A 20,748-nucleotide genomic window follows, 5' to 3' on the forward strand; every position below is an offset into this window, starting at 1 on the left:
CTTCCTGGAGGGATATCTGGCTAGTCCTGTGTTTATAGACTCTTCAATGAGGCTCCACGGACTCCTCTTTTGTATATTAATGTTTCCCAGGGGGCAATGCACCTAGGACTTCACTGCATTGAGCGCTTTCACTAGCAGCCGGCAGTGTTGTCATTTGGCTGGTCTCCCTGAGTTCAGCAATCTGTTTCTCTTATGGCTCTACTAGGCATTGCTCTCACCTAGCCAGAATCCTGCTCCCCACTGATGAGGGGCAACACCCCGAAACAGCTGTATGTGGATGGTTACCTGGCCTTGGTTTATCCCTTGTCATTACACTGACTTATAGGGCCACTTAATATGGTGGATTTGGTGGTTTCCTAACAGGAGCTGCCCCTTGGCTGGGTCCTTCCTGGAGGGATATCTGGCTAGTCCTGTGTTTTGAGACTCTTTAATGAGGCTCCACGGACTTCTCATTTGCATATCTGTGTAAAATCAGGCTCCTTTCCTCCAGGCTGGGCTGTCCTGCTCTGTGGGGAGTCTGTCCATAAAATGGCCGACATGGAGGAGCATGTGACCATGCCCCACCTCCAGTGTCCTCCATAGGCATATGCAGGCTCAGTGGTGGACATTGGGGGGTGGGGCATGGTCACATGCTCCTCCATGTCAGCCATCTTATAGACAGACTCACCACAGAGCAGGGCAGGGCAGCACAGCCTGGAGGAGAGGAGTCTATTAGCTCTATGAGGTACGGATGGAGAAGTAATCGTTGAGTAACTCTTAATCAGTAAGCGATAAAAATTAAGATAAAATTCAGAAAATATTTGCAATGTTGCTAAACATTTCAACTCGGTGAATCATTGGTGAAAAATAAAGCTCTTTTTAACTTGTACAGTTCTCATTGGGCTGTCTACCAGTGTTCCTAAAGGGGTTATCCAGGATTAGAGAAACACAGTTACTTTCTTCCATTACGTGGGGTACTATAACCCGGTTCCGTTCACGTCAGTTGAACTGAGTTGCAATATCACATATAAACTGTGGACAAGAGTGATGCTGTTTCTGGAAGAAAACAGCTAGGTGTTCCTGAGGGCCCTATTACACGGGACGATTATCATGCAGAAAATCGTTATATCGTTTGAATTTAAACTATAATTGTCCTGTGTAATTGCAGGCAACAATAGAAAAATTGTTTGTGTGTCGTTAGATCTGACCCAAAAATCATTATTAACCCTTTCCCGCACGAGGACGTAACTGTACGTCCTCGCGCGGGTGCGGGCATTCAGAACGGGGCCGTGCGGCGACCCCGCTCTGAACCACGGCGGTCCCGGGTGCCGCTTGTAGCCCGGGACCGCCGGTATTAGCGGGCACTGTCCGATCGCCGTGCCCACTAATACAGTAATCAGATGCAACTGTCAAACATGACAGCTGCATCCGATTACCGGCTGCAGCACTTCCCTGGTGTCTAGTGGCGGAGATCTCCCTGTCTGATGCCGGCCAGGGACTCGTCCAAGATGGCGCCGTCCCCGGCTCGGCACTCGTTTGTATTCGGCTGCAGCAGCCGAAAGCAAACGAGTGCCGATCTCATTGATCTTTGCTGTATATCTATACAGCAAAGATCTCAATGAGAGATCACAGTGTATATACTAGAAGTCCCCCGGGGGGCTTCTAGTATATGTGTAAAAAAAAGAAAAAAAAAGTATTGTTATATGTAAAAAGCCCCCTCCCCTAATAAAAGTCTGAATCACCCCCCTTTTCCCAGGTTATAAATAAAAGTAAACAAATAAATAAATAAACATGTTTGCTATTGCCGCGTGCGTAATCGCCCAAACTATTAATTAATCACATTCCTGATCTCGCACGGTAAACGGCGTCAGCGCAAAAAAATCATAAAGTGCAAAATTACGCATTTTTGGTCGCATCAAATCCAGAAATTTTTTTATAAAAAGCGATCAAAAAGTCGTATATGTGCATTCAAGGTATCGATAGAAAGAACACATCATGACACCTCACACAGCCCCATAGACCAAAGGATAAAAGCGCTATAAGCCTGGGAATGGAGCAATTTTAAGGAATGTATATTTGTTAACAATGGTTTGAAATTTTTACAGGCCATCAGATACAATATAAGTTATACATGTTATATATCGTTTTAATCGTAACAACTTGAGGAACATGCATAACAAGTCAGTTTTACCCCAGGGTGAATGGCGTAAAAACACATTCCCCCCAAATAAAAGAAATGCGTTTTGTTTTTTTTTCAATTTCACCACACTTTGAATTTTTTTCTGGTTTCGTAGTATACTTTATGCAAAAATTCAGCCTGTCATTGCAAAGTACAATTAGTGACGCAAAAAATAAGGGCTCGTGTGGGTTTCTAGGTGTAAAAATGCAAGTGCTATGGCCTTTTAAGCACAAGGAGGAAAAAACGAAAACGCAAAAACGAAAATTAGCCTGGTCCCGAAGGGGTTAAAGGGGTTATCCAGCGCTACAAAAACATGGCCACTTTCCCCTTACTGCTGTTTTAAGTTTGGGTGGGGTTTTGAAACACAGTTCCATTGAAGTAAATCGAGCTTAATTGCAAACTGCACCTGAACTGGAGACAACAGTAGGGGGAAAAGTGGCCATGTTTTTGTAGCGCTGGATAACCCCTTTAATCGTTCACTAATTGTTCTGCATTCGTTCACTAATTGTTCAGTGTAATTGGACATTTTTCCTGGGATCAGATGGAGTAAACGATCGTAGTAACGACTATAGTCCTGTGTAATATGGTGAATGATTTCAGGTTAGCGTTAAACAACCTCGTTTGCGATTGTTTATCGTTAGTCGTTAATTGTTAAAATTTGCCTCGTCTAATAGGACCCTAACCCTGTGTAACCCTGAACGGTCTGTCTTCAGAATTATTCGGTAAAAGATATAGATTTACCTTTAAGGAGCGTGATAGTTGGAGGGTGTAAGGGCTGCCTTGTTGGGCATCTTTTCCCATCTTTTCCATAATGAGATAACACTTATATAATGCACCGAGTCTACAGATCTGTGTTACATACCCACCTACAGACATAAGCCACATGCTGCTCAGTCCATTCATTCACTATGCAGTGGTATAATCCTGCTAATTATAATAACTTGTGTTTCCACTTGTCACCCTTTGGACGAGACACATTAGTGTCTTATAGGGTGTTAGCCGGGTGTTATAGCATTGAACAGACTATATATCTTCTAATCCCTAAATTACCCTGGAATATGTGTCTCCCCGCAGCCTCTGCAGCAATCTTCCTCCCACACAGACTATATTCAATCTCCTCAATGCTGCATTAACTGACATTCGGAGTGAACCATTGTTAGTTACAATGAGAGAATAGCGCTGAGCGTCCTCCCACCTGCGGCTGATATCGGGAAAGTTTTGCTTTATAGTTTCGATGATGAGATTTGGAGCATAATGACCTGGCTGTAGCAATCCGTCATAGGACAAATATACATGAGGGTATCTACAGGGTAAACTGGGTCACATATGGTCCCAGCACTGTGCACTTAGAAAATATTAAAGGTGCCCATACACATGGACATTAGATACAGTAGATTAGGTTATTGGTGGAAATAACGTCTAGTCAACAATCATTTCGCCTGAGCGGCCAAACACATATTAGTCCTGGCAGTTGCAGTCTTTCACATTGACTATACATATGATCAATAACACAGAGCGAAGGAGGAGTGGTGAGCGGTCTTTCAGAAACATGGAAAGATCATTGGTAGACAAAGGATCTATTGTCCGACTGTCAGATGGAAAGTTTCTTTCTAGATGATTACTAGAGATGAGCATGCTCGGGTACGTCTGAACCCAAACGTACGGCGTATGATTACCGGTGGCTAAAGTTGGAAGCAGCCCTAGGGAGCCCTGAAAAACACGGATATAGCCTCTGGCTGTGTCCATGTTTTCCAGACAGCCTTAAGGCCCTATTACACAAACCAATTATCGTCCGTACTTAGCCGGTACGGCCGGTAATCATTTCATGTGATGGAAGACAACAATCAACCAACATGCACGATGTCGGCTGATCGTTGTCTTTTAACAGGCTGAACAGGCACCCCCCCGGCAGCTCTCTGCCCCCCTCCCCCCGGCTTTCACCTGCCCCTCCTCGCTCACTGTCGGCTCGTGTAATGGCATCGGCAGTGGCCGGGGGAATGAGGAGCAAGCGAGCGATGACCTGATAGGTCGGCGCTTGCTTGCTCTCCACATGGTTCTGTGTACTAGGGGCTTTAGGGTCACATCCAACTTCTTCAGCAATGAAACACCGCACGCTCATGTTCAGATGAACCCAATTGTTCTCAAGGTTTGCTCCTCTCCAATGATGATTGTGTCATGATAATGTCAAGGGTTAAAAACGAGTATTCAATAAAGAGACACAGCTTTAAAAAAAAACAAAAAAACAACGACAACAACTTTTGACATGTCCTAGGAACGGGTCAAAACTTTGATCAGTCAGGGTCTAAATCAGGGATGGGTATGAAGTATCAGCATCAGCATAGGGAGACAGGTAAGAACCATTGGTCCAGCAGACGTGATGGTGCTAGACCCTGATCTCCATCTTCACGGTGTTTGTGGACTTCATTCCCTGAGGGTTAGGTTTGCTTTTCATGCCTATGGAATCACCTGTAATGCGGCTATATAATTTTGATACTGTACAGTTGACTCTTGTGAGTGTGACTCTTCATTTTTTGGGTGTATTTCACACAAGCCGTATAATCCCATTTCCTAATGAACAGTGTTGAGTGAACTCGATGAAAGATTGGGTTCAGAATGTTCATCTGAACCGGAACACTCGGCAGCTGGGGAAGTTGGATGTTGCCATTTGGAGTCGTGGAAAACATGGATACAGTCATAGGCCAGGGTCACACTACGTAAAAAAAAACAACGGCTGTATTTCATAACAACGGCCGTAGTTGTGCAAACTGCGGCTGTTATTTCTCAACCTGAAAGTGTTGCTTGACACTGCTAATGAATCTTTTGACAGCTCTATAGAGTACTATGGACGACTGTATGTTTGGACTGCAGCTTGGTAACACCGATAACAGGAGACAACCCTGGATGTACACAGTCTTTGGAAGATCCAGTCACTAACATAATAACTGGCACTGGGCAGCTCTGATTAAGTGCCATGGTGTGAACAACTTCTTTCTCTCGTATAGGAGACGACTTTGTGTTCCTCTAAATTTTTCTGAAATATGAAACGTATAAAGGGAATGTCGGAAAACCCTTTAACATCTTAGCCCTACTCTCTCCAATTTCTTTGTTGCCCTGGAAACTACAACCATCTTTCCAATGATAAAAACAGAGTGAACTCCCGGAGCCGACTGAGGCATCATGTAATGAGTGTGGAGAGGAGACTGCCTGACCTCTCTTCAGAACTCACCATTCCGTAATATATAACCAAGCGCTGCACATTACACAGCGTCTAACAGAGTTCCCTTAAAGGGCTTTTCCAGGCAGCCCTAGATTACACTAAATTGCTAATAATTAGGTTTTACGAAACTATAGTTATTTTATTTAAAGGGGTTTTTCTAATTTTTTTTTATTAGTAGCCTATCCTCAACGTAAACCCTTAAAGGGGTACTCCGGCGAAAATCTTTTTCCTTCAAGTCAACTGGTTTCAGAAAGTTTTATAGATTTGTAATGTACTTCAATTTAAAAATCCAGTCTTCCAATACATATCAGCTGCTGTATGTCCTGGTGTATTCTTTCCAGTCTGACACAGTTCTCTCTGCTGCCAGGAACTGTCCAGAGCAGGAGAGATTTTCTATAGGGATTTGCTGCTGTTCTGGACAGTTCCTGACATGGACAGAGGTGGCAGCAGAGAGCACTGTTTCAGACTGAAAACAAAACATTTCCTGCAGGACACGCAGCAACTGAAAAGTATGGGAAGTATGGGACTTGAGATTTTTAAATAGAATACATTTACCAATCTATATAACTTTCTGAAACTAGTTGATTTGAAAGAAAAAGATTTTTGCCAGAGTACCCCTTTAATAGGATAAAAAAAACAGCTACTTTCTTGCAAAAACAGTGCTACCCATGTCCTTAGGTTGTGTGTGGTATTACAATTCAGCGCCATTCATTTCAATAGTCGATGAGGTGCTGTTTCTAGAAGAAAAATGACATGTTTTTGTAAGTCTAGACAAACACGGACTATAATAATATATGGAGTGGTCATGGAGTGGGGAGATTTATCAAACATGTGTAAAGTGAAACTGACTCCATTGCCCCTAGCAACCAATCAGATTCCATCTTTCATTTTCCAAAGAGTCCGTGAGGAATAAAAGATGGAGTCTGATTGGTTGCTAGGGGCAACTGAGCCAGTTTCACTTTACACCATGTTTGATAAATCTCCCCCACTGAATAAAATTGGTCACCAATAATTGTCCATCTGACAGCTATTGAAGGTGTGCGGCCACCTTTACAGGGTATAGAGGACATAGCGTCCATTGCTGTAATAGGGCCCATAGACAGGAGGTGTCTGTAATCTTTCCATCTGTTATATTTATGGTCCTATGTGTTTTTGGATACGCGTAGCAGATAAAGAGGCGATGTCCGCTTACTGTGCATCATGTTATTTATAGGGTAATAGAAGAGGAAATGCCCATAGGACAGAACGCGCTAGATGTGCAAGTTAAAATAGCACTCAGTAAATCTGAGAATGACGACAAGTTATAAATTAGCAGTAAGATGAAGCATTGCCTGCCTGTATATACTGGGGAGCGGGAGCTCGTATCCTAACAATTACCTTAAAGTGAAATCATCAGCTAATGTGGTGTCCTTAGGATAGAATACTACTAGTACCACTACCAGAGCGGCAGTACCAGGAGGAGCTGTATATGGACAAATCCACCAACACAACCCCTAGGGCTCTAATGCTAAATCTATGACAGGGGCCTCACCTACTATATGCTAATAATCGACTCCATTTATGTAGTAAATTAAAGGGGTTATCCAGCGCTACAAAAACATGGCCACTTTCCCCCTACTGTTGTCTGGGTGGGGTTTTGAAACTCAGTTCCATTGAAGTAAATGGAGCTTAATTGCAAACTGCACCTGAACTGGAGACAACAGTAGGGGGAAAAGTGGCCATGTTTTTGTAGCCCTGGATAACCCCTTTAACTTCATTTTGGACTCCCTCAGGCACCATGTGTCTGCTACCTCTGCCCCCCTTCTTTGTTATAATATACCCTAAAATTGTGCATTTATTCCAATGATTGACATGAGTCCTAGGGGTTGGACCCTTACCTATCATACACTGAAGAACTGGCCAGTTTAAGTAACTAATTTCTATATGCTTTGTTAAGGTATTCAGAGTTAATAAAGCGGGTCCTTTGTTAAAAGGGGTATTCAGCTCAAACTTAACTTTTCATATGTTTCTGCCCATGGTGAGACTAACAATTCCTTCTATACTTTCTATTATCTATATAGTCTCCCTCCCCAGATTTGAGCTGCTGCTTTCTGCTGAAGACACAAAAAACTGTGCGTGAGCTTCCCCCCCCCCCTTTCTGAGACGGCTGATGTAAACAAGTCCTTATCTGCAACTGGGAGGGTTAAACACAGTGAGTTCATCAGCAACTTGACCTCAAATTAACCTTCCCAATATTACAAAGAAGCTACAAAGTGGCAGGTAAAGCCAGTCAGGGACTTGTTTACATGAGCTGTCTCAGAAGGGGGGAGGGGGGGGGACAGAGAGGATCACGCATAGATCTTAGTGTCTTCAGTAGATTGCACCATCTTGTAACTGGAGAAAGGAGACTTAATAGATGATAACAAGTATGAAAGGAATTGTTAGTCTCACTATAGGCAGCAGCATATGAAAAGTTATGCTTGAGTGGAATATTCCTTTAAGGATTCTTATCCTTTGGCCAGAATACAGAGCTAAGATAGAGTGTCTGCCATTCTGGAGGTAAATGGCGGATGCCATGCTAGAAAGCCACAGACAATAAGCCCTGTTGGGTGCTGTTAGTGCCTGGTAGTCAGTGTGTGTGATCTCCGTTGTTTTGCTTTTGGAGTGGAGCAGAACATCCAGAGCACATAATACAGATGTGAACATGGTCTTAGAAGTAGAGACTGTCTAACCACTTTAGGAAAGGTTATTCAAAACCCCTTTTAGCATTACACTGCAATCATGTAAGGGAACCTGGGACCAGGATGGAATACAGGGACAGACAGACAGTGTGAGCCCTAACATGCTAGGTCCTCCCAATACTGACCCTGCCTAATTGCCAGACCCAGGCAGTCAGCAACAACTGAGCAACGGTCCCTATGCAGCCTAAGTAAAACTCAGAACAAGACAAGACATACAAACACAATAAAGAATAGCCAGGAAGATACAGGTCAAACAGTACAAAAACAGCAGGCAAAACAGAGGTCAGAATCCCAAGCAATCCAATCCAATATAAAATGCTATCTCAAACTACAAGAGACTATAGCTAGCAAGGTCCCGGAACACAAGTGAACTTCCTATGAGATGCCAGAGTCCCGGTCCAGGGTGTGATTGGACCAGCCCTCTGACATACAGATCACACAGAACATATACTGACAGGTATAGAGATAGGCTGAGAAGGCAACTGTTCGTCATTACCTAGCCTAAACCACAGGTGTCAAACTGCGGCCTGACAGCTATTACAAAACTACAATTCCCATCATGCCTGAACAGCAAAACAGATTTGGTTTTAGCTGTCCAGGCATGATGGTAATTGTAGTTTTCCAACAGCTGGAGGGTCACCAATTTGACACATCTGGTCTAAACCATCTGCAGCCCGGCTAAGACTAGCAGAAGAAACCAGACAGGTGTGGTGGAACCTGTCAATTACCATTTATCTTGATATGGGAACTCTAGATGGCATCCATATTGACACATAGCTTTGCCAGATTTTTATATGAAAAACTTGACTAGCAATGGATGGATACGTCTCCTCTCCCCATCTCGCTCCATAACTAGTGACCAAACTACTGGTTGTCTCTTTTTTTTGTAGAACAAATATCATTGAAACAACGGCTCAAGAATTTGAATATATTGTTTTTATACTTATTTTCTGGGGATATCCATGTTAATAATTTTTTTTTTTCATTTGCAGATCCTACAGGACCCCCTATGACTGACACCTCCTCGCTCCTGACATCCGTGCTTGTGCCTTTGCTGGTTTGTTTTGTGCTCATTCTTCTAGCCGGCTACCTTCTTAGGTAACGACATTCAGATGCTGAGAAATATAATGGTTTATTAATTTAATTGTGTTTATACAGGAAATCATACGGACACGTCAGTGGTCGCTAGATTATTACATGATATAAAGCCACTACAAGGCCTGCGAGGGACAGCCCAACCACATCTGAGGCTGGCTGTAGAACAGATGACCTGTGCTGCACCACTCCCCAGACATTGGTGTACAATGGGGGAGATTTATCAAACATGGTGTAAAGTGAAACTGGCTCAGTTGCCCCTAGCAACCAATCAGATTCCAACTTTCATTTTCCAAAGAGTCTGTGAGGAATGAAAGGTGGAATCTGATTGGTTGCTAGGGGCAACCGAGCCAGTTTCACTTTACACCATGGCTATGGTGTACATATGGTGTATGGTGTACCATGGTACACGTGTGGCTTCACACGTACCGTATCGCTGCGTATTTAATGCTGCGTTTTTGGTGCGATTTTTTACATGTGAGTTTTGATTTTCACATAAAAATCATGTGAAAATCAAAACGCGCATGTAAAAATCGCACCAAACACACAGCGATAAAAATGCAGCGTTAAATACGCAGCGATACGGTACGTGTGAAGCCACCCTAAGACTGCTGTACACCAATGCAGGACATGAACCTTGAAAGGATTGCAGCTGGAAAAAGGACATAATATGGTGATACCAAGACAAATACGATGGCACCATCATTTGCACACAATGGGGGAGATTTATCAAACATGGTGTAAATGTCAGTGTTGTTAAAGCGTACCTGTCCTCAATTTTTTTTTAAAGAGATCAACAGGGGTTGTGGTCACAAGCAGTTATGCTTACTTTATTCTATGTTTCAATCAATGTTATACATACAGCCAAACTTTGATCCATGCTCCCTCTGGAACGATATCTGGTCTTTGTGCACTCACACAAGGAAAGACGCCTATTCATCATGCAGGTTGTATATCAACCGAGGGCAAGTAACCTAGGTTAATTATATTATGAGCTCTGCAGCTTACCAGGAGCTCTTTGTTATGCAACAATTCAGTCAGTATAATGTCACTGTGTGGTTACAGGGGTTTTGGTACTATGTGACTGGAGAGCTGACCATACAGTGTAAGCCCCTCCCCCCCCCTCCGGATTCTCTTCTACTGAATGCAGCTGTTCACATGTGTAGTAAAGACTTGTCCTGTTCCATGCACGCTGAGGAAAGGTGTCAATCAATGCCAATCCAAGCCATATCTTTGAGCATGCAAAGGACTGGGACTTCCTATGTTTGGTCAAGACCAAATATACAGCAGCATCCATTTTTACCAAGAACAAATAAAACAAAAATACTCTGTATAGCAAAAAAGCGTGCATAAAAATGATCGAAAAGAAAAAAAAATGTAAAAATTTCAGGCTCATTTTATTTGGAAAACAAGTATATGTTGTGTGACACAACCAAGCAAAAAGTTACACTCTATTAGTTATTGAGTCCAAGTGCAGATAGCTACGCCTCCGAGCTCCCACGCACCGAGCTGGGAAGTATATGCTCTTATACGCCGTCCTATATGAAACAAGTGTTATGTGTGTCACAGTAACAGGAACTTAATAGAACAAGAAGGCAGCTTCCTGTATTGTAGCTATTGGAAGAAGTAAGTGCACAGCTGCTGCTGGTGCTGCTGCTGCTATCATGCTAAGAGAGTTCTCCTTCTTTATTTCAAGGTCCAGAAAGAGCCGGAAAGCTGACGTGAACTCCGGTGATAAGAAGATCCCAAATGGAATCTTGGAAGAGCAAGGTGGGGGTGTAACATTTACCAGTAGTCTTCTGGATGACATATATGTAGGACCATATCACTGAGTAGGTCAGAGAGTAGTTTTTGTAGTGTTGCAGAAAAAAGCATGACATGACTGCAGGCTGTGAATATTTCCTTTGGGGCGTTGTGGTGTTACGCGTCTCAGTGTTATGTATGCTGAGCTCTGAGCACACAGTATACAGCAAATCATAAGGAAGTGATTGTAAACTGTATCCCAAGAGCTCTAGCACTTTCAGTTTTCTATCTACAGGCCATGTAAGTGCTTGTTTTTTACAGGAATAGTTGTACTTTGTAATGGCGTCTTTCATTTTACCATAACATGTATGATGGAATCCCAAATATATTATTTATGAAGATATAAATTGGTGAAATTGTTAAAAAGAATGCATTATGGTTATGTTTGGGGGGTTCCTGTGTCTACGTAATGCACTATATGGTAACAGCGACATGATACTATTACTCTATAGGTCAGTCCGAACACAACCATATGCAGGTTACACAGATTCTTTAATGTTATATATATTTTTTTTTATGAAATCCTTTTTTTTGGCAATTAATTATTAATAAAATGGGCCTATTGTGACCTATGAAGCTTTATGGGACGTCATTTTTTTCCGCCATGATCTCTAGTTTTTATTAATACCATGTTTGTGAAGATCGGACGTTTTGCTCACTTTTTATTATTATTTTTTTTTTATATGTAATGTAACAAAATATCAGTAATCTGGGCACTTTTTTCACTCTTTTCGTCTACGTCGTCTATGACGATTGTTATATTTTAATAGATCGGACAATTACGCACGCAATATATATATATTATATGTTTATTTATTTTTATATGTTTTATTTATATAATGGGAAAGGGGGGGTGATTTAAACTTTTATTGGGGGAGGGGCTTTGGGGTACTTATAAAGACATTTTTACTTTTTTTTTTTTTTACACATTTTAAGTCCCCATGGGAGACTTTTACATACAATTGTTATATCATGCACACTGATCATTGCTATGCCATAGGCATAGCATTGATCATTGTGATTGGCACTCTGCTGATTAAGCCTGCCTGTGACAGACTTAACCAGCAGAGCGCCGATCGGACCGCACCGAGGAAGGTGAGAGACCTCCGGTGGTCCGTTAAAACAATCGGGACTGCCCCTGTCACTTACACTTAAACGCGTTTAAGGGGTTAGTGACACTCTGCAGCGTGATCGCTGCTGCCTGTCATTAACGGTGAGGGCGCTCTGCTCCGGAGCGTGCTTCCTAGGTAAGGAAAAGAAGGGAGACAGGGGGCGCTTCCTCGTGTAGTGAAAGAAGACCAGGTGGATGGAAAGGAGATCTGACAGGGATCCACTCACCTGGGTAGGTTGTGCGAATATTAGGCACAACTCTAAATGCAGCATGAAAGGGTGTACTCCGCAGCTGTACTGGGGGACATCACCACCGGCGGTGGGAACGACAATTGTAGATATGTAGTCAACCGACTACGGGACCGAGGACCAAATCCACACCAGAATACGATGAGCGCAGGAGTATACGCAATTTACACACAACGGTGCAACCAGAAGTATCCAAAAGTAGATGGCGTACTAAATCAATGTTCCTTTATTGCAACGCGTTTCGGCCCTATATTATCTAACATGGGCCTTTATCAAGCATCATGCTTGATAAAGGCCCATGTTAGATAATATAGGGCCGAAACGCGTTGCAATAAAGGAACATTGATTTAGTACGCCATCTACTTTTGGATACTTCTGGTTGCACCGTTGTGTGTAAATTGCGTATACTCCTGCGCTCATCGTATTCTGGTGTGGATTTGGTCCTCGGTCCTGTAGTCGGTTGACTACATATCTTCCTAGGTAAGGACGTACCGGTACGCCCAGGGTCGTCTGGGGACAGACTTCCAGGGCGTACCAGAAACGTCCTTGGTAATCTAGCGGTTAAAGGGGTATTCCGCTCAAACATGACTTTTCATATGTTGCTGCCCATGGTGAGACTAGCAATTCCTTCCATACTTGTTATTATCTATTCAGTCTCCTTCCCCCAGTTCTGAGCTGCTGCTTTCTGCTGAAGACACAAAAAACTGTGTGTGACCCTTTCTTTGTAACTTTGTAATGCCGGGAGGATAAATCACAGTGATTTTATTAGCAACTTGACCCCTTCGAGCATTATAAATAAGCTTCAAAGTTGCAAATATAGCCGGCCAGGGACTTGTTTACATCAGCTGTCTCAGAAGGGAGGGGGGAGAAGGGGGAGGCAGAGAGAAAAGCTCACACACAGTTTTTTGTGTCTTTAGCAGAAAGCAGCAGCTCAGAACTATGGGAAGGAGACTGAATAGATAATAACAATTATGGAATAAATTGTTAGTCTCACCATGGGCAGCAACATATGAAAAGTTATATTCAAGCGGAATGCCTCTTTAAAGTGTCACTGTCGTGAAATTTTTTTTTGCAGAAATCAATAGTCCATGCGATTTTAAGAAACTTTGTAATTGGGTTTATTATCCGAAAAATGCATTTTTATCATGAAAAAGCAGTTTGAAGCTCTCCCCCCTGTCTTCATTGTTCTCCTATGGAGAGAGCTAAAGAAAAGACCAAAACAGGACAACAAAGAGTTAATCTACAAATCCCTCACCTGTTATCTCTTCTGACCATCACCAGTGACCTGTCTGAGCTCAGATTACAGCTGTCACCCAGCTCCGTGCCTGTAATCCTCTGTTATCTGCTTTCTGCTGCCAGCTAACTCCCTCCTTCCTCCTCCCCCCTCCCCTCTCCCTAGAGCAGACAGGGGACGACTCCTGCAACAAGTCACAATTTTCAGATTTTTCAGAGTGGATGAAAAAGAGGAAGGAGGGGGGGACCTGGGAAAAGGCTTTTTACATGCAGATAATGGCAGATTTGGCTAATAAACCCAATTACAAAGTTTCTTAAAATCGCCTGGACTATTGATTTCTGCAAAAAAAAAAAAATACGACAGTGACTCTTTAAGGCATACCTGTCAGTCTGCTGCTTTTCCTTCTCAGTGTGCAGTCGCTCGTGCTGTCAGAAGATCGGTTAACTATAGATATGTCCACATAGGATGAGTTCTGCGTAAAAGCCCTAGTCTGATTCAAAAGGGCTCATGACAGAACTCACCTGCTGTGGTCATATCTATGGCTACCTGTCAGAAGCGACTTCACACAAGTCAAGAGAAGGAGCAGAATGGTAGGGACAGTTTAAGAAGGCAGACAGATTTAAGTGTAAAGGAAGCAGCAATCTGTTTTATTTTCACATTGTTGCATTTTAACATAAGCTTGTATGTTTCTTATTACTTTTAAAATTTTTCTTTGGTCTTTAGATAGCATGTTTGGAAAAACTTTGGTCCCTCACACGACCATACTAAAAAAACAACTAAATTATTGGTATACTATCCGCAATTGCACATAGTATAGGACCCATTCTATTCTATGGGCCAATACATGACTGTAGCCCGGATCACTTAAAAATCATCATTGTATGGGCTGGATTTGTGGTCCAGACTCCTATACTTCTATTGTGTGTGCGTGTGCTAACAGATCGATGGTTTTGTAGTTGAAAAAAACACTATAGCCGTGAGCAGGAGGCCTAAGTCTATAAACCTTTTGTGTTTTTTTTGGACTCCCACTTGGGAACTTGTCATTCTGTGATCACTTATACTATACTACTGTACAGGCAATGTATTATACCAAATAGGAGTACAGTAATACCTCGGTTTTCGAACGCTTTGGAACTCGAAGTGCTTGGTATTTGAACGAAAATTTACCCAGAAGTAGTGTTTGGAATTAGAACTTTGCTCGGTTTTTGAACGTTTTTTTAACGTTTTTGCGAGCGTGGAGGGTGGGTTGTACCTGGCCAGTTAAGCAGTGGTGAGGCTTCACATACAGTACATTACTGTATGGGACTGCTGGAGTGCATATTCAGTGCAGTTGTAGTACAGGCAGTGCACCACCATCTCCCATACATTACAGTGCTTGGATGGGGGGACGCTATACAGTAAAGGATGGGTGAGGAGTTGGTGACTACTGTACTATAATTGCTGGTTCTGATGAACATTTCTTATGTTTAATGTCCTGTACAGTATAGTGCTGTACTGTACTGTACTGTAGTGATTATACTGAGCACTTATCAGTGTAATAAATGAGGATTGTAGGTAATTATTGGAGGCTGCTGGAACCAATTAATCACATTTACATTATTTCCTATGGGAAGACACTGCTCGGTTTTCAAACTGCCTTCCGGAACCAATTAAGTTCGAGAACCTAGGTACCACTGTATAGACATGGCAGGCCGGGGGGGCCTCTGTAAGGACTGGGATTTAATGGGAGTCAGGCTAAGTTCAGACAACGTAAGAGACCGGCTGTTCCATGACGGGTCATGGAACGGCCGGTCTCATAAAAGATCATCCCGGCCAGTAGCGGCCAGATGATCTTTAGCGCCCGCATCAGAACTTCCCACTGCACACTGTGTGTACTGACAGAATTTTCTTGCAACGCCACTGGGGATCCTAGCCGGAGTGTATACTATGTGTATACACTCCGGCCGGGATTCCATAGACAGACATGTAACATATATTTTGGTATTAATCACAACCGTTGTTGCAATCAGGAACAACGGCCGTACTTTTACAAAAATATACGTTGTGTGAACATGGCCTCAATCAGCACTCACCTGGGTGTTTGATGTTGTAGCTGGAAGAGCTGCAGGAGGCCACTATCCAAGCTTTCTCCATCTTTAATGCACATAGCACATGATTCTGTCCTGATCTAGTTGTAACTAGAGACAGGTTTTCCCTAACAACAACCAGTTGCAGGGAGACTCCTAGTAGCCAAGGAATCACATAGCAGTCTGCTGCTATATGCTATGGGCTGCCCGGACAATCTAGCAATCACCTGGGCAGCCCCCCTGCAAGTCCCCGCAGCCCACCCGCACCGCCCCGGCTTCCCCCCGTATGTAATAGCGGGGGTAGCAAGCAGAGAATGAGGAGCAAACAAGCGCTGACAACGCTCATTTGCTCCTCATAGCCCCCCCTGTGTAATAGGGGCTTATCTGTTCTATGCTGGGACCTCCAACTATTAGCTGAAATTTCATAAATGTTCAGTTTTCCTGCGGCACCACTGCAGCTGAAATTAAACATTATATGGTGCTCATTCAAATCAATGGATTGTCTATTTAATGCTGAAATAGACAGGTTCTCCAGAACAAGACACTTTTTGTATTCTGTCTCTGTACAAAGAGAGGATCCCCCTGTATTAAATACGAGTTCCTTAAAGGGAACCAATCACCCCGAAAATCGATGTAAAGACAAGGATATGTGCTGATAGATCACCCAGCACACTTCCCAAATATGCCCCTGTAACCTCTGTGCCCCCCTCAATGAGACAGTAATCTTACTTTCTTCTTGTCACGCGCTGTATGTAAATTTTTGCTAACTAGTCCGGGTGGGCGTATGTAGTCCTGGTGGGCGTATGTAGTCACGGTCCGTGGGCGTATCTACTCACGGTCCGGGGGCGTATGTAGTCGCGGTCTTCGGCTGTAATCACGCCCAGAGGGGCGTGATTCGGCGGCTTGCGGTCCAGTGACGTTATCCGGCGGCTTGCGTTCCGCGTCGCGGCCGCGCTGACGTGTTCGGGAACCCGCGCATGCGCAGTACGGCGGGAGACGACGCTGACGTACTGCGCATGCGCGGGTTCCCGAACACGTCGGCGCGGCCGCGACGCGGAACGCAAGCCGCCGGTTGACGTCACTGGACCGCAAGCCGCCGAATCACGCCCCTCTGGGCGTGATTACAGCCGAAGACCGCGACTACATACGCCCCCGGACCGTGAGTAGATACGCCCACGGACCGTGACTACATACGCCCACCAGGACTACATACGCCCACCCGGACTAGTTAGCAAAAATTTACATACAGCGCGTGACAAGAAGAAAGTAAGATTACTGTCTCATTGAGGGGGGCACAGAGGTTACAGGGGCATATTTGGGAAGTGTGCTGGGTGATCTATCAGCACATATCCTTGTCTTTACATTGATTTTCGAGGTGATTGGTTCCCTTTAATAGACTGTATGACTATGGGTTACAGTATGGTGGACAACTCCTTTAAGAAGTAGCAGCACAGTCTGTGTTTTCATTACATGTGATAAGAAGTGTTTCTACAGTGGTGTGATAGAAAGTGCTTTATTATAAAGTATATAATTGTGTGGTTTTTGCACTTCTTAGCAGGTTGGTGGGAGCTTTTATGTTGCAAGGAGAGATTTTTATTATACTCCACTAAATATATATATATATATATATATATATATATATATATATATGTGTGAAAGCTGCAAAAACAATGAAAATTGGTATTATGGTGTGGTTCATAAAGTGGTTATTGCTTCCTTTCTAATGTAAAAAGATTGTTCTGAGCAAACAAAAGGCATTATGGTTGTTATTTGAAAGCCTGTAACATGTGTTACTCCCTATCAGTCTTTGACGTTCAGTTTTTCTTGAAGTGGGCCTTTAAAGAGGTACTCCAGAGAAACAAGCTTGTTTATAAATCAACTGGTGTCAGAAGGTTATACAGATTTGTAAATTACTTATATTTAAAAATCTCTAGGATGTGGTGTATTCTTTACATTCTGACACAGTGCTCTCTACTGCCACCTCTGTCCATGTCAGGAACTGTCCAGAGCAGGAGAGGTTTTCTATGGGGATTTGATACTTCTCTGGACAGTTCCCGTCATGGACAGAGGTGGCAGCAGAGAGCACTGTGTCAGACTGGAAGAAATACACCAATTCCTGCAGGAAAAACAGCAGCTGATAAGTCACTTACAAATCTGTATAACGTTCTTACAAGAGTTGATTTGAAATACTACATACTGACATACACTGCTGACTGCTCCCACTATTCTGTTCTAACTTTACTATTCTGCTCTACCAAAAAGTCCTGGGGGAATATGAATATTAGGAGCCATTGTTAGTACCCTGGAAAGGTGACTGCTAAAGTTTAAATGGGTTTTCTGGATAAGTGAGTTTTTAGATATATGCACGGGAAGGGGGAGGTAAATAACAATAACCAGCACTTACTTCCCTGGCTCCCATGCCACCGCTGATATTGTACTGCTTGATTCCAACTATGCAGCTGCTTCTGAGTCGGGGGTCGTGATGTTGCAAACCCCCTCAGCCAATCAGTGGCTGGAGTTGTGATACTACACGCCCCCTCAGCCATTTAGCAACTGAGGTTGTGACCTTGTAGCCAATCAGGTGCTGAGGCGGGACATCCCTACAGCCACTAATTGGGCGGCTTGCAACACCAAAACCCCTGAACCCAGAAATGGTCATATATATCGGAATGGAGACAGTTTTTTTTTTAATCTTTCCTCCCCTGGGCATATACCTAAAAACTCCCCTGTTAGGACAACCTCTTTAACCCCGATTCTGCAGTAACCCATCAGCGTCATAACACTGATCAGATGGGGACAACATACTCCTGCCAAGAGTTGTTTTCCTATCCCCATGCAGGTTCCTGTGGAGGGAGGGCTCTGTGAGTGTTCACATGAGTCATGGGGATTGATAATTGTATATCTTCCATAGAAGCCAGAGGGTCCGTCCCTATGGTACATACTTATTACTGTCATATTGTGATATTGTTTCCAGTAAACTAATCAGAATGTTTGTCACAAAAGTCTGAAGGACGAGCAATCTCCAGTACGAAAAGATAGGTGATTCCCAATATTCATGGCTGTGTGAATCATCGGGGCATTTCCTTTTACATCAGCGAGGATTCAGGGTGGGATGGTAAGTTCTTGTATAATCGTTGATGTAGAACAGGAAATAGGAGTAGGGAAGGAAACGGAGCACTTCCTGATTCGAGCTTCACGGGTTAGTGTGATGTTTTACAGACAGACTGTAGCAGTGACCTGAGTCTCAGCAAGGTCAAACACTTCACACCTCAAGCTTGCAGTATGCATTGCACATCTGATGTGTGAACAGTATGTCAGGCCTACTTCACCGGTGTGTACGTGATGGAAACTTTGCAGAGCGCAAAAGAAAAAATGAAAGTAATATACTTATCGGGCTATATTTAAAAACCCACGCCAGGATGTTAGTATATAATTTCATCAAACCATATTGCCTCATGTACCACGTGCAGGTCCCCTGGATCACATGAGTTCCTACACTAACTCAACATTGTGGACCGCTAACCCCTCAAAGCGAGCGCAAGCAGGGAAGGGAGGCCATAGAATTGCCCTGCAACCCCAATGTCACAGGAACAAACCCCAAGAGCCGGCGGAGAAAGCTGCCACCAAGCAACACAAGTGTGAACACGGTCTTACTACTCACCATAACTCCTGCAGGTAGAATGGGAAGAATAGGAGGTGCTTGCCATGTGTGCACAGGTGCTTCCTGCTAATTGGGGTCACATGGGTCTTACCCGGAGGAGTGCTAGCACTCAGAAAAGGGAGAAAAGAAAAATGCGGACAAAAATAGAAAGGAGCTGCTGCACATCACACTTATGGCTGACCTGTGCACGCACGGCAAGTACCTCCTATTCGTCCAATTCTACCTGCAGGAGTAACGGTGAGTAGAAAGACCGTGTTCATACTTGTGTTGCTTGGTGGCAGCTTTCTCCGCCGGGTGGCGACTGCTGGGTTTGGGGGGGGGCTCTTGGGGTTTGGTCCTGTGACATTGGGGTTGCAGGCCATTCTATGGCCTCCCTTCCCTGCTTGCGCTCGCTTTGCGGCGTTGGCGGTCGCTGACCGACACAGTATTGAGTTAGTGTAGGGACTCATGTGAACCAGGGGACCTGCACGTGGTACATGAGGCAATAATGTTTGATCAAATTATATACCAACATCCTGGCGTTGGTTTTTAAATGTAGCCGAGAGGCATTAGTGTCAGCCATAGGTGTGAGGTGCAGCGGCTCCTTTCTCTTTTTGTCCGCATTTAACTTTTTGGGTTAGGTTGATGCTTTCAGTACAACTCAACATTTCAAGCTCCAAATTTGAGACATTTTAACCCATAGAAAAACAAATTGACCAAGTTGAGATGAGCGCAACCCGAGCATGCTGTAGTCTGTCCAAACCACAAAATCTCAGCATTTGATTACCGTTAGTTGGAGAAGTTGGATGCAACCCTATAGGCTTATTTCCACTTCTCGTATATTACGGAGGCTACTGATGGGGAAGCTCTGTAATGGAGGGTTTCCCCGCCTGGCATGATGTATCAGTATCAAGCCGGGAGTAGGGAAACTGTTTGAATCTTTGTGGCACTGTAAGGAAGCACTGTCACTACAGTGCTGCAAAAATTCAAACAGTTTCTCCACTCGCGGCATTATATTGATGCATCATGCCGGGCGGGGAAACACTCCATTAGGTCCTGTTCACACTACGGAATCCACACGGATAACCTCCAGCGGATTCAGTGTGCGCTCCTGCTTGAACATCTGTCCATCCCACAGGCTCCATTCTGTTCAGGCAGATTCCGCCGTCCACGCAAAGTGATTGTGATTGACATGTCAATCCTTTTTATGGCAGACAGCGGAATCTGCCTGAATACAATGGAGCCTATAGGACAGGCAGATGCTCAAGCGGAAGCGCAGGGGGGGGCAAGCGGACGTAATGCGCTGGAGATTATCCACGCTGATTCCATAGTGCGAACGGACCCTAACAGGGCTTCCTTGTCTGTAGCCTCAGTAATATATGTGATGTGGGAATAAGCCCTTAGGCTACCAGGAAAACATGGATACAGCCCTAGGCCATAGGTTGTATCCATTTTT

At 43.8% G+C, this 20,748-nt stretch overlaps 1 protein-coding gene across 5 annotated transcripts in view; it reads left to right on the forward strand.

Moving 5' to 3' along the window:
• The window catches only part of PTPRE (protein tyrosine phosphatase receptor type E), a 187,699-nt gene that overhangs the window by 111,469 nt on the left and 55,482 nt on the right, over positions 1–20,748 (forward strand). For all 5 annotated transcript variants that reach the window (XM_069980041.1, XM_069980043.1, XM_069980042.1 and 2 more), the window contains exons 3-4: positions 9,088–9,193; positions 10,887–10,960. In XM_069980041.1, coding sequence (XP_069836142.1) covers positions 9,088–9,193; positions 10,887–10,960 — 180 coding nt within the window. The remainder of the gene's footprint in view (positions 1–9,087; positions 9,194–10,886; positions 10,961–20,748) is intronic.

The sequence above is a fragment of the Dendropsophus ebraccatus genome, chromosome 8 (assembly GCF_027789765.1).
Source record: "Dendropsophus ebraccatus isolate aDenEbr1 chromosome 8, aDenEbr1.pat, whole genome shotgun sequence".
NCBI lineage: Eukaryota > Metazoa > Chordata > Amphibia > Anura > Hylidae > Dendropsophus > Dendropsophus ebraccatus.